Raw genomic sequence first — 13,002 nt, forward strand, 5'->3', positions numbered from 1 at the left:
GCTGGTACAAGCGCAGCGATAGCTGTGGGAATCGCTCCTTGCCCGGTTTGATGCTGCCACGATGCGTGAGGAAGGCGGCACCGGTCCGGCAAGGATGTGAAGAGGTGAGTGTCGGTGCTGTCTAGCTGAGCCCTGCGCTGTAACGTGGAGGGACAGGGAGGCCCTTGGAAGGGACGGGGTTTTGTCCAGGGGGGTGCCCTGGCCAGGAGCCTGCAGCTTGCTGATCGGTGCGGTCCCGTGTAGGGACCATGCAGGCTCCGTTTCAAGCTAGTGCTCAATCTTCAAGGCTGTGTAGACAGGGTCTGTTTGTTATGTCCTTGCAGATCTGGCTGGGTCTTTCCTTAGCCAGGCTTTTTCCTCCATCTTTTCCACGGGCTGGTGGCCCTCCAGCAGTGCCAAGGCTGCTGCCTTTTCCATGTCCTCACCAGACAAATTTTTATGTCCTTATGTCCTAAAATGTTTTCCTTTAGTCAGAGTGTTAAATAGAGAACAACAACAATGAAAAAAAATCTCTCTTGGTCCCCACCCATTTAATTTTAGCATAAAATTTTCACATGGCACAATATAGCCCTGACAGGGGATAAATAAAGCTTCATTTTGGGTGTGATACAGACCTGGCCTGCTGGTGCTTGCTTTATGTGCTCATTGCTCCTTTTTGCCAAAGTGCCCAGCTGGGATCCTGCTTGTTCCGATTCAGCACTAACAAGTTTGCTGCCCTCTGAGAACAATGTTGCTGGTAGGAAAGCAGAGTTCTGCCTCTCCCACCCCAAAGTTTGCCCCTGAATCTTTCTCCAGGCTGCCCTCCTGGTTTGAGGAGCCAGTGCTGAGCCTCGTCTCGCTGCAGTGCGCTGCCCAGGAAGGTCCAGCTATCTGCTGCTGCACTCATGGCTCACACTGGGCCAAAAAGGCTGTGACAACACGAGAGGCTGTACAGGTAAAAAAAATGCTCCTGTTTATTAGCTTCCCAATCACATAAATATCTCAGTACTGTTTCATAACTTACATTACATTAAACTGTTAACCTGAGCATCTTTTTACAAGGTTCACTTTGGCCTGGGTAGAAAGCAACCATTCAGGCACAGGTTGGGGATGCTTGGGGCTGGGGCTGTGCTTTCCTGCAGAAGGGCAAAGCCTGCCCTGGCCCCGCACACCCAAACGGGCGGTGGCACGGCTGGGCACGTTGCTCCTCTGCGGTGGCAGTGGGTATCCTCAGCCTCAGCTCCGCTGTCTCAGCAGGCAGGGTATGCACACAGTGGGGATCTCGGCAAACACTTGGCAGCCTCTGCTTAAATGTTTGCTGTTCCCTTAGATTTTTGCAAGACAAACCAGCAAGTTGGGGGACCGCAGGAGCGAGCGTGAGCCAGCGTGTCACAAGGTGCCCTGCTGCATCCTGCTTCCACCTGGCTTGGGAAGCAGGAGACAGAGCTGTGCGGGGTGCTGGGACAGCTGCTGTGGAGGCAGGCAGCAGGGCCATGCCGTGCTGCCACGCATGGAGACGTGCAGAGCCCGGCTGGCCCTTCCTGCTGGTGCTGCCAGCCCAGCAGCTCACCTGCACGCCCCTTCTACCCCGCGGCTGGGGGCTGCCATGGGCACACCTTGCGCTTGTGGCTGAGGGCCTGAAACAGCACCAGACACTGTGAGGTCTCAAGGTCTTGCCTTGGGCACCCCATGTATCTCCTTCTGTAATGCTCGAATGAGCTTCAGTGCACTTTAGCCTTCCCTGTTTCAGCCTCTACTGCCTCCATGCTGCTACACACTCCGTGGGGCACAGGGTCAGGCAAAGGAGGGGATGTTTCAAGTACAAACAAAATTCCCAATCCCAAATTTCTGTGCTACCGCAAACTCATGAAGTTATATGCTGCTTCCCTGTGCATGTGTAACTCCTGCCTGCACATGGAAGGGATTGGCACAGCAAAGCATGCTTCATCTGGTCTCCCCAAAAGCAAGGCTGCTTTTGCTCATTTCAGTCTCTTGGGATGCTTTCTTCTATCCATTTGAGGTAGAGTGGGTTTCCTTGGTCAATAGGCAGGCTGATGATTTCAGGAATTTCAAAGGGATGGATGGATCTGAAGTGGAAGCAGATGCACAGAAAGTGTCACGGATTCATCCCTGCAGCAGGAACAGACCCGCTGTGACTCACAGGCACAGGAAACAGAGGTCTCCACTCCCAGCGGTATGTATCAACCATGCCCCCAAGCTTTTCACTCACTTCAAAGCATTCACATCATCTTTCTGCCATGTGAGAGTTTTGCTTTGGGTTTGAGGTTTACTACAGCCAGCAGCTGACTGCCAGGCGCCTATGGCCCAAAACTGGCTGTGCCCAACACTCAGTGCTTGGGAAGATGCAGGAAATCCTGCCAGGAGGCAGTTAGGGAAAAACCTGTATTAGCAGAAGGAGAATCCTTCCTCATTCCTAATCCCGAGAGGCTGGTTTAAGCTTAGAAGCTCAATAGCTGATATTCCTTCCAATCTGTTTTGAGCTGATGCACCGTCTGCTTTTTGGCTTACCAGGAATGTCCAGGAGCGCTTAAAAACCCTCTAGGTGGGCAATGGGATTGAGAAATTCTGATTCACACCTACCTGAGCATGAGATCGCAACGTACCTTAGATAGGAAACCTAGTGCTCTGCCTGAGCGAGAACCTCACCTGACGTAGTTGGACAATTCACCTATTTTAGACGTCCTTGTTTTCACTAACTGTCGAGAGAGAAAAAAGAAAAACAGGAAAAAAACCAAGGAGAGGTAAAGGGTAAGGAGCAATATTTCATGCACAGTTCCACTCTACCAATCTAACACAGCCAGCGCTGGTGCCTGGCGGTGCTGCCCAGGCTGCTCCCCAGGGCCTGTCCCCTGTGGTGGCCAGATGAGGGGCCGAGCTGGGCTGGCCCCTTTGGCCATGGCTGCTGTGCCTGCAGGTGAATGCTCGGGGAAGCTGCATGGTGCATGGTTGCTGAGTACCGCCCCAAATCTCCAGCTGGCTGGCGTTACACCCCCAGGATGGGCCAGTCCCTGGGCTCCAGAGGTCTTCCTCACTGACCCGTGGAGGTGGGGTGAAATGCATTAGGCATTGCTTGACACTTACTAGCAGTATTTCCGTGGATTCTTCTATTTCCCCTTTCCAAAAATACCTAGATTTAAAAGAAAAAAAGTAGCAGCAAATATAGATACAAAATGCAACATTTTACCTAACATCAGTACTCATACAGCACAGATTTACAGACCAGAGCCTTCTTGGCTATGCCAGGCGTGAGGGACCTGCAGGGCTGAGAATGGCTGGGACAAAGGCAAGGGGAGCTGGTGGGCATCTGCAGGAACAGCAGCTTGGCAAAGTCAGGAGGCTGTGCCCAAAGCCACACTTTTTTCTCCCCTTCTCTGCAGCAATGGAGATTTACTTCTCATGAGTCAGATATGACCTTCTGAAACATTCATCTTGACAGAAGGCCATTGTGATTTCATCTGTGTGCTGGCTTCCTTGCATGAGGAGTCATTTGGAAGCGTCACTGTGTCTACTGAGCAGGAGGCAGTCTGAGAAGTGAGCTAAAGTAGGTCGTTAGCTCCGGTCGTTATAGTTGGTAGGAAACCACAAGGAAGTGAAGTGGAGGGTTTACTGAGTTTGCTATGTGGGACCCTCAGCTGAGCTATGAGGGAGCCCCTCCAGCAGGGAGGCTGTGATGCAGGGACTGCTCGGGTCTCCCAACTAGGCCAGACAAGGGGTGCTTCTAGGTGCAAGCAAGCAAGGAGTTTGTTTCTGTGCTGGGAAGGATGCTCAAACCTTTCTGGGTAGTTTGAAGGGCCGTTTTGTGACTTCGTTCCTTAACTTCCTTCCCTCCAGAACAAATCTAGTCCCTTCACATGGATGGCTGAAGGTACCTGACAGAGCACAGCTGCTCTTATTTCGTCAAAGATACTGTCCTTCCTTACAAAAAGCGCTCCTTAATACTGCAAAAGCCTTTTCTGTCCCTATCTTAGCTTCTGTTTAAGTCCTCTAAAAACAGGAGCCTTATCCTCAGGGTCATAAATCACTTTGCTCTTCACTAGAGCTCTGTATCTAAGTAACCAATAAACAAATGGGCCCGACTGGCAGATAGAGCATCTGCACTCCTTAATAAGCTTAAAGCACCCTGCGAGGGTGAGGATCATCTCTGTCATCCCTGAGAACAAACAGAACCAGCAGCCTCCTGGAAACGGTCTCCGCTCCTCATGGCCTGAGGCGTGTGGGCATTCGCCGCCACTGGGGACAGCCTGGCTTTGTTTCCTCCTTTGGAGGAATATTCAGCACAACTTACAGGGCCGAAGTCTTGGGCAGGATGTTCACGTTGGCAGCCAGCTTCTTATCCATAATGGCCCTGGATAAAACAGGGAGGGTGAGTTAGTGGCTGCCCTGGCTCCAGGGAGGGTGAGTTAGTGACTGCCATGGCTCGCTGCGGCTCTGCCCTCTCCTCTGGCCACAGAGGAGTTAGCCTTGTGCTGCCTCAGACTGCAAGAAGCAGATCCGACAGTAGCAACAGGGGAGTTGTGGCTAATTATCACCCTGGGAAAGCAGGACGAAAGGTGACCTCCAGCTGGAGATGGTTCAGCTCGGCCTCCTGGCATGGCTGGGCCTACCCCTGCGAGCCCTTGCTGCCAAGTGGGAAGACTCAGTGTCACTCCTGCCTGGAGCAGCACGCAGGACCTGTGCTGCGCAGTGTGAGGGGCAGCTTCCCCTTCCAGCAGGGGACCCTGCCCAGGGTTAGTGCTGTCCCTGTTTCACCAGCGAGGACAGGGGCAGCTACAGAGGTGCTGGGCCATGAAGAACCAGGGCTGGGATGAGCCTCAGTCATATATTTACACTGTCAAACTGTGCTTCTTCCTCACACAGCAAACTAAAGGTGGACCTTGTTAAATTAACAACATTAAGGTTTTCCTACACAAAACATCTTAGAAATCTGAAACACAAATAAATTCTGTCCCTCGGGCTTCCTCCTTTGCTTGTGGGCTGATTTGTTATTGCAGAGCTGCTTGGGTCTGCCAGGAGAAGTGATATTTAACTGATTAAAGAGTATTGAAGCAATTTCAGGGCGGATTTTTAGAAAAACTAGGTCAAATGTTGTGTTTTCTGACCACAGCAATGTCTGGGCACTCCTTGCAGAGGCGACAGTCTCATCCCTCTGGCAGGCTGTAAGGTGCTTTTAAAGGTGCTGCATTAGCAACATCACTTGTGTTTTTCTTTAACTCTAGCCTCTCTGGGCACTATTGTGTACCAAGTGCTTTGACAGTGCAAACATTCAACTTCTAGCAATTACGCCTGGGTCAAAGACATGACCTTGAATTGCAGAGGAGGAGCAGGTAGTTACTAGATACTGAAAGGCTCAGTGCAACAGCCTACTAGAATTAACCCTTAGTAAGCTGAAGAAGTAAACCCATTCCCATGTTTGTACTCAGTTAACTATTGCTCCAACCTAAAACTGTTGGCAGTTTTAGCTTTTGACTCCAAGCAAGTTAAAAATGTATTATCCTTACATCCAGATTACTATACAGACTGGAAGTGATTATAAAGCAAACTGTAAGACTCTCTTACGTTCCAAAATGATGAAGTTATGAACTATAAAAATACAATAGACTTGGTCACTGGCCAAGATGTCACTGAAGATGAGCGCAACGAGCACTAAAGCTAACTCTTCCCTGGCAGTGACCTGAAGACGTCCAGGTGGGGTGCTAATATGCAACTACATAATGTAATGTAATATGGCCTCTGACTCATAAGGAAAACTGGTCTCTTGCTCGAACGTGTATAAGCTCCTTTGCACATCTTTATCATTAGGCCTGCTTTCTCTGGCTATTATATTTTATATTTTATACCTTGCAATGACGTGCACAAGACAAAGTTGTCCTTGTAGGGACAACTGTATGGGCTCCACTGTGGGGCAGGAAGGAAATGGGAAAAGCCTGGGAGCTGCGAGAAAAGCAGCTCTTCCCACCGACCCTACGAAGTTGCCTCGCCGCTGTGGCAGTGGCTGTGTTAATAATCTTTGGCTCCGTGTTAATGATCTTCAGGATTTTTTGACTGGTTCCCAGGTTTTTCCTGCTAGTCTGTGGCTGCAAATTCTGGCAGAGGGGGAGGCCCCGCCAACAGCAGCGTGGCGGTGTGCTGCTCAGGGGTGCTGCAGGAAGGGCATGCAGCGTTCACACCACCATGCCTCCTCCCGAAGGAGAAACCCTGCAGCAGCATGTAAGAAAGCAGTCAGGAGGGTTAAACTTTCAGTAATGCTCTCCTAAACCATGAGGCACTCAGAAACGCCCCGAGAAGGGGACGCAGGAGAGAACCAGTGCATGGACCCAGCTAACTCTCTTTGTTGGAAATAATGTTTAAATTCAGCAAGGTGACAGAGATTGTCCTTATCTTAGCTGATGACTCAGAGGGAACGTGGGCCTGAGAGGACGGCTTTCCAAGGAGGTGCCAGCTTGGTTTGCTCTAATCGTGTGTAGCCAGTTCTAGTAATTTAATGCTCGTAAAGCATCTTGAGTTAATCTTTATACCAATGAACGGCAGCAGCATGAATGCAGATATCCCCGAGTTCATCATGTAAGACATGCGGTACAAATCACTTTGCTGTTGCTGCGTGCAATTTTCAAATCCTCTTGTAGCATAGGAACCTTTTAGACTTGAGTAGGTACCTTCTAATTGCTACTGCTCTGTCCTAACAGATATCCTGAACTTTGTCCTAAAGAGCTGAGAAGCAATAGCTGGCCACCATGGGAACTGGAAACGTTATAAGAAGAGGAACATGGTCGGTGGAAAACATCTGCATAATACATGATATCTTTGGGCTGAGTATTTAATGTGTTTCTTTGTCCTTGCCTCACTAAACAATAGCTTCTGAACTGAGACATGAAATATTAATAAGCAGAAAAGCAGAGAAAAAGATATGCACAAATATAAGGCAAAGCCAAAGACTTGAGGACCGTTTGGCTGCTAATTAAATTTTGTGAGATGCAAACAGTCATACCATCCACCCCAAAGGGCTCAACTTCTCATAGCAAACGCAAGGGAGAAACTAGAGGCTTCTCCTCGAGGATTTTAGATTAATAGTAATCCAGATAAACCGGGTTAGAGCTGATACGAATGAACAAGTCAGATGCTGAATTTTACCTGCAGCTAATCAGCTTTCAAAAAGTCTAAACTCCTTTTTCTAACAGAGAAATTCCTTGCAGTCTGAGCCTTGGAAGCTAGTGCTCCACTGAGCAACGTAAAGGAAGAATAAACATGAGAGCGCTAGGAAAAAGGTGGGCGGGAAATTAAATGTAGATGCCCTGTGTCAGCCATTACAACCCTTGTTCATTCATCCAAATTCCTGAACTACGGCCTAATTAGTCCACCAGTAAAATGTAACCAAAATACATATATCCCAGCAATGGGTATGGGCTACAGGGAGAGATCTCTTTCCTCACCCTTCACTGGTAGGAACATAGAGGAAAATGTTTGCAAAGCTGCTAAGCTGAAGCATTTTCAGGAACAAAATGATCTTTTCACCAGCAACGCACAGTTATTTCTTTTTTCAGAAGATGTCAAGTGGTACAGATATTATTCTATTGGAAATCCTTAATATAGTTGCAGTATTTAAGATGACACAAAACCCCTTTCAGTAGTTTGTCAGCTCCTGAATGGCTACTTGGGAACGCTCTGCTATTGCAGAAGACAGAGTTTTTGGCAAGCAGCGGGATAGCAAGGAAAACAGCTCACAGGAGGTGTTGCAGGAAACTTAATGGTCCACCGTAAACATTTCCTCAGTCAACACAGTTCCAGTACTTTGAACAAACCATCTATTGAGTCAGGGACCGAGTGATCTATGAAAAAACAGCATGCAAAACAGCATGCAAAGCTTCTTGCATGTTAAAAATAAATAAGTAAGGGTAAAACCCTCATTCGCCAAAGTATGTTTTGTGAGCTGAGTGCAGGCTTTCAGGTGGCATCTCATGACGTCCTGTTCTGGGTTTTCGGTGGACCACTTTTGTCTTTTATTTGTATGTTAGCACCACCGAGCTTTGTTCCTCTCCATAAATGCTTCTCCTGGAATTTATCTGGGTTGTTGCAGAGAAGAGTGACTATGGCAGATCAGAGAGCATGGCGCTGGGGCTTAATCCATCTGAGAGCCCTGAGATTTAGCATCATAGCTTTAAAATGCTCTTGAAAATGAAAGTCGGTGGACTAAATTGAGAATTGGCTTGATGTATACCATGGCATTGACTATGGAGTCAACTGTTATCTTTCCTGTAGAAAGCAGAGCTCTTGATAAGGGGATATGTGACACAGAGAGAGAGAGAGAGATTGGTGGGGGGGAGAGAGAAAGAACATAAGAGAAAAGGAGCCCCGTTTAGACGGAAGTGCAAAACCCCTGAAGCAGCAGAGAAGTACAACTGCTCTAAGGGTGACAAGGAAAGGCTTTATTCCATGAAAAACTGCTTTGGAACAACTCGAGCAGACAAAGCAGTGGAAGAGTCACTGTACCTTGCAATATCCTTGGCAATTTGCTCATTGAGACAATTGATGAAGGCGATGGAATGGGTCCCAGAGACGTAGCTGCCAGTGACAGCAGAGTGCAGCTGAAGAGCTAGAGTTTTCAGCACTGGGTACATCAGTAAAGACAGAGCCATCACCTAAAACGCAAAATATATGAGCGCTGATGTTAGGTAAAATGTTACATTTTGTAAAAAATAAGCATTTGCTTTATCTGTGACTCAGGAGAAGTGTCCATTCTTCTTTCTTTTGACATTACAGTAATGTTAGTTGTAATTTAAGTGAAAACATGCTCATAGAGGCATTCATTCTCCTGAAATGGGGCCAATCTAATACCATGTCAAATGGTCAGGGCAGGAAAGGGTCAGTTTTAGAGCCTTTACCAGCTCACAGGAGTCCAGGCCTCTGCTCCAGGAGGTCATACTCCAAATTAATGAGGCGTATAGACCTCACTGCACAGCCCTAGCAGCCGCAACTGTTTTTCCAAAAGAAGAACAAGGAGGTATGTCAGTGGTTGCCTCCATTAAAAAAGGCCAATAATAAGCTTCATGAATCTCTAAATTATTTTGTGTTTACTCCCATAGCTTACATCTATATAAAAGGTCCTTGTTACAGACAAGGGTTGAATAAAGCTATGAGGCTGAGACCTTAATAAAAAGCCATGATATAAATGCAAGTTTTCGTCAGCTGATCAGACTGTTGTATGAAAAATCGCAGAGAAACAACTGAAGGTATTCAGATTCTTACAAATGCCTGATACCCAGTTTGTTGCAAAAGGAACGGCTGCCATTCTGTCTCCAAATCTGACAAGTGCAGCCCAAACCTATTTACAGCAGGAAGTCCCACAAAGTCTTCAGGTCTTTAGCCCTGAACAGCCCAGTAGCCTCCTCTGTAAATTTGTGTGTCTATCAGCTTGTGGGCCAAATCCGTCCTCGAGGCGAGCGCACCTGACTGCATGGCTGCTTGGAGGATGATGGTGGCTGTGCCTGGCTTGACTGAGAGTAACGAAAGCCGGGGGACCCTGGTTCTGAGGTGGTTTTGCTCATCCTAAAATACCATGTCCTGAAGGCTGCCATGCTAGAGTACATACTCCGTGTCTTCAGAGAGGGTGGGGAGCAGCACTGTAAGGCAAAGGGAGGCTCAAAGTTTTGTTGCCCATTCGGATGTTCATGGGGAACACTCAAGAGACAAACTGGAGGCACAGGCAGGCATTGCTAGCTCACTAAGTTTAGCTTAGCAGCCACCTGCTGCCAGGACTAGGGAATCTCTTCCCCAGACTACGTGGCCCTTCATAGGCATTTGCTTTTCCTCTACGTGATGTCCTGTTGTGCTACGTTTTGGGAAGCCAGATCAGACCCATACTTAGCCTGTTTCCCTAAATCCTGTGATTAGATCAAAAACTACATCTCTATTGGAAAAATAGAAAAAAGGGCCCTGGTTTGTTTTAATGCAATCCTGCTAGCCCAGGATGATTATTCTGTTCTGCTGACAGATGTTTCACAGTCCATCCAGGCTATGGTACAAACAGTGCATAGCAGGTAAGGAAGGATAAGACTGAAATGCAGGCTTTGGTCTTGTTTCCTCTTAATTGCTTGGTACTAATAGTGAAGTCAAGTTTGATCCTTTTGGGCACAGAAATCCTAATCGACACAGCCCAAGTCTGTACGGCTGTCCTCGTCTCACTGGCCTGCAGAGAACAACAGTGCTCTCTCTCTCTCGACTGGCAGTACACTGGCAACGAGTCGGTTTTGCTGTACAGCAGATCCCGGTTCCTGGCAAGTCCCTTAGCTTCCCATTGTATTCACGTGCCATAAACAGTCACTATAAATATTTATTCGATAAAGCAGCTCAGCTTGGACTTTGCTAGGATAGCAAAGTTTAATTTGGTGTGCTGAGTAACAGCAAACGAATGGGTGACTGCACCCTCTGCGTGCAACGCTCACTGTCTCTGCACAGTTGCTCTTCTCTTTGTCTTTTGTTTTTTAAATAAATAGCATCTGTCCCTTACTCATCTGCAGTGATAACAATATTTTTATAAGACTCAGAATATATTCCTTTTTCCCTTTTTTCCACCCTCATTTGTCCTCTAAAAGACGTCCCATTACAGGGTAAATGTCATAGTTTTTTTAAAAATTATTGATATCTCTCTTCTCACCACAAACACAGGAACTCTTTTCTGTTTAGAAAACGACTGATGTTTTATATTGGTTGTCTCCTTTTTTTCAGCCCATTTGAGGAAATGCTCTTTGTTATCATAAGGCTTCTCATAATAATTTTCAGAGCTTCTTTAGTGTTCTTTTGTCCCACTAAGCGATTTAACAAGTATTATGCAACAAATCACAGAAGTTACCCAGACAGTTATAAGCCAAAAAGGGATAGGCTGGTGTACCTATTTTTCCAGATTAAAATGTAATTATGTTCCCTGCTCAGGGGAAAAAAAAAAATCCATCCTGTGCAGCATGGCAATCATTAATCTTCTTGGAAGATGTTTGTGCATATGATGAGGAAAATCCCCATGAACATTTGTGAGTGAATACTAATACAACAGTGACCCATCTCTTGCACTTTTTTTTTGAAAAGAAAGAGAAAAAAGAAAGAAAAGTATGCTGTTTTTTTCAGCATAATTGTATTTGCCAAGCGGTGGTGCAGAAGTGAAGGAGTGAAACTTGGGCACCCGCGCCTAATAATTTGAATAAATTCAGAACTGCCAAAATGTTAAAGTGACCGAAACTGAAAAATCCACAGCGAGATTGTAACTATTGCACTGAAAAGCAGGCTGAGATCCCACCTCTCCTGCAAGACCCCTCTTTTTCTGCAGAGCTGCCCTTGCAAAGGGGTGAGTGGCGGCGTTCCTGCGGCCGCCCAGGTCGCGCGCGTCTGGCTCCCCGGTGGATCTCCCGCGTCGCCTCGCGCGCAGACAAACGCCGTCGCTGTTCCCAGCCGCAGGTCCCCGTGTCCCGCGATGTGGCTCCCACTTACCAGCAGCAGGGCCAGGCGGCCCGGCCGGGAGCAGGTCTGGCTGCTGGGCGGCTGGCAGCGCTGGCTCAGCCACTCCATCCTCATCGCGCCGGGCGAGAGCCGCCGTCCTGCGCCGTCCCGCCACCTGCGCTGCTGGGAGCGCGGCCGGGGCTGGCTGGGAAGGCTGGCCGCAGCCAGCACAGACTCCTCCTCCTCTTCCTCCCCGGCTGGCACAGGGCTCGCCAGTCGGCTGGATGTCCGCCGGCATCACGGCCGCCTCCAGCCCTGTCCCCTCCCTGCAGAGCGGGGCCAAGCAGGTGCCGGGGCCTGGCAGAGCCAAACGCGGGGTCTGGCCCATAGCAAGTCCAAACACACACTCCTAATAGCGCTGGTGCTGTTCCCCAAACTACCTGCCCCAAAATCTGCTGGAGAAATAAATCTGTTCCTCCCAGGGGGTGCTCCGAGACACCTGGCGATCGCCATTCAGCATCGGTGCCTTAATTTTCCCATCGGTAAAATCGCTTTTTTCCCCTCAGACCTCATATTATTGCAGCTTTGTAATCTTTGTGTAGCAACTGCTAGCAAGCCGATAAACTCGGTTATGCTGTTTGGCCCTAAAACGTTTAACAATATTCCTTTAAGCGATCTGGTGCAGAGGAACAAAGAGGGCCGTTCTTTCTCAAAATATAACTTCGTTACGTTCCTGCCAGTTCTCGTAAGCTATTAGGAGGATGTATTCACCACGGCATTTCTGGTGCCTGGATTTAGATCAAAACGTCTGACAGTCGTACTCCTGCTTTGCGTCCCCGCGGACAGCCGCCACCAGGCAGCGGAAGGCGGCCAGAGCCGCGCCGTTTCGGTGACGTCGGGGAGACATTAAACACCGCAGAGCGCTCAGAGTGCCTTGCGGCACGGACAGAGGCCGGTATGTGCCAAATTCAACCATCTTCCTCCCTGTCTGTGGACTGAACTATTTTTCTTCTGCTGCTATAAACCAAACCCGGTGCTTCTCAGCCGGTGCGGCCTGCCCACGCCGGGACGGAGCTGTCGCGGTGACGCTGCACTTCCAAGGCAGCGACTCCGGAGCGGTGTCCAGGGTCGAGGCGACCGGAGGGGCGGCGAGACATCTGCTCGCTGGGGGGGGGGGGGGGTCAAGCGGGGAACCGCGCTGGGGGGCTGCGGGAACCGTTTGGCTCCGCTGAATTTTTCCAGACCCTTGGGAGCTTTGCTGACGAGAGGAAGGTGGCTGTGCCCGTGCCTCCCGCGATAACCGCCTGAGGTGTTAAAAAACTCCCCGCCTGGGACATGGCCGCCTCCTCCCGGGCCTCAGCACCGCCTCCCCCCCAGCTCCTCCAAAAAGCGAAACGGAGCTGCGGAGCGCGCAGGCCCTCGGCGCAGGAAGGCCCAGCCCCGCTGGAAGCGCTCCCCTGCTCCTCGGGGCCTGACCTCGGGGCTGCCGGCGCATTTCAACCCCCCACCCCGACAGCAACGCTCCTTCCCCCGACGGAAAAAACCGTTGAGGGGCGGCTCCCCCTCGCGCCCCGCCCCTTT

At 49.2% G+C, this 13,002-nt stretch overlaps 1 protein-coding gene across 3 annotated transcripts; it reads right to left on the reverse strand.

Annotated features, from left to right (window-relative positions):
* Positions 1–926: 926 nt before the first annotated feature.
* CUTA (cutA divalent cation tolerance homolog) lies at positions 927–12,976 on the reverse strand. 3 transcript variants are annotated; one of them, XM_068914250.1, is made up of 6 exons: positions 11,282–12,976; positions 8,485–8,633; positions 4,286–4,345; positions 3,082–3,127; positions 2,647–2,696; positions 927–2,066 (listed from the first exon to the last, which is right to left on the reverse strand). In XM_068914250.1, the coding sequence occupies exons 1-6, from the start codon at positions 11,807–11,809 to the stop codon at positions 1,964–1,966; spliced, it is 936 nt and encodes a 311-aa protein (XP_068770351.1). In that variant the 5' UTR covers positions 11,810–12,976; the 3' UTR covers positions 927–1,963. The 3 variants fall into 3 exon arrangements, with proteins under 3 accessions (XP_068770351.1, XP_068770352.1, XP_068770350.1); XM_068914251.1 differs by having other exon boundaries at positions 11,473–12,961; XM_068914249.1 differs by lacking the exon at positions 4,286–4,345 and having other exon boundaries at positions 937–2,066; positions 11,282–12,705.
* Between the last annotated feature and the right edge of the window lie 26 nt (positions 12,977–13,002).

This window comes from Struthio camelus, chromosome 20 (genome assembly GCF_040807025.1).
Source record: "Struthio camelus isolate bStrCam1 chromosome 20, bStrCam1.hap1, whole genome shotgun sequence".
NCBI classification, from domain to species: Eukaryota; Metazoa; Chordata; class Aves; order Struthioniformes; family Struthionidae; genus Struthio; species Struthio camelus.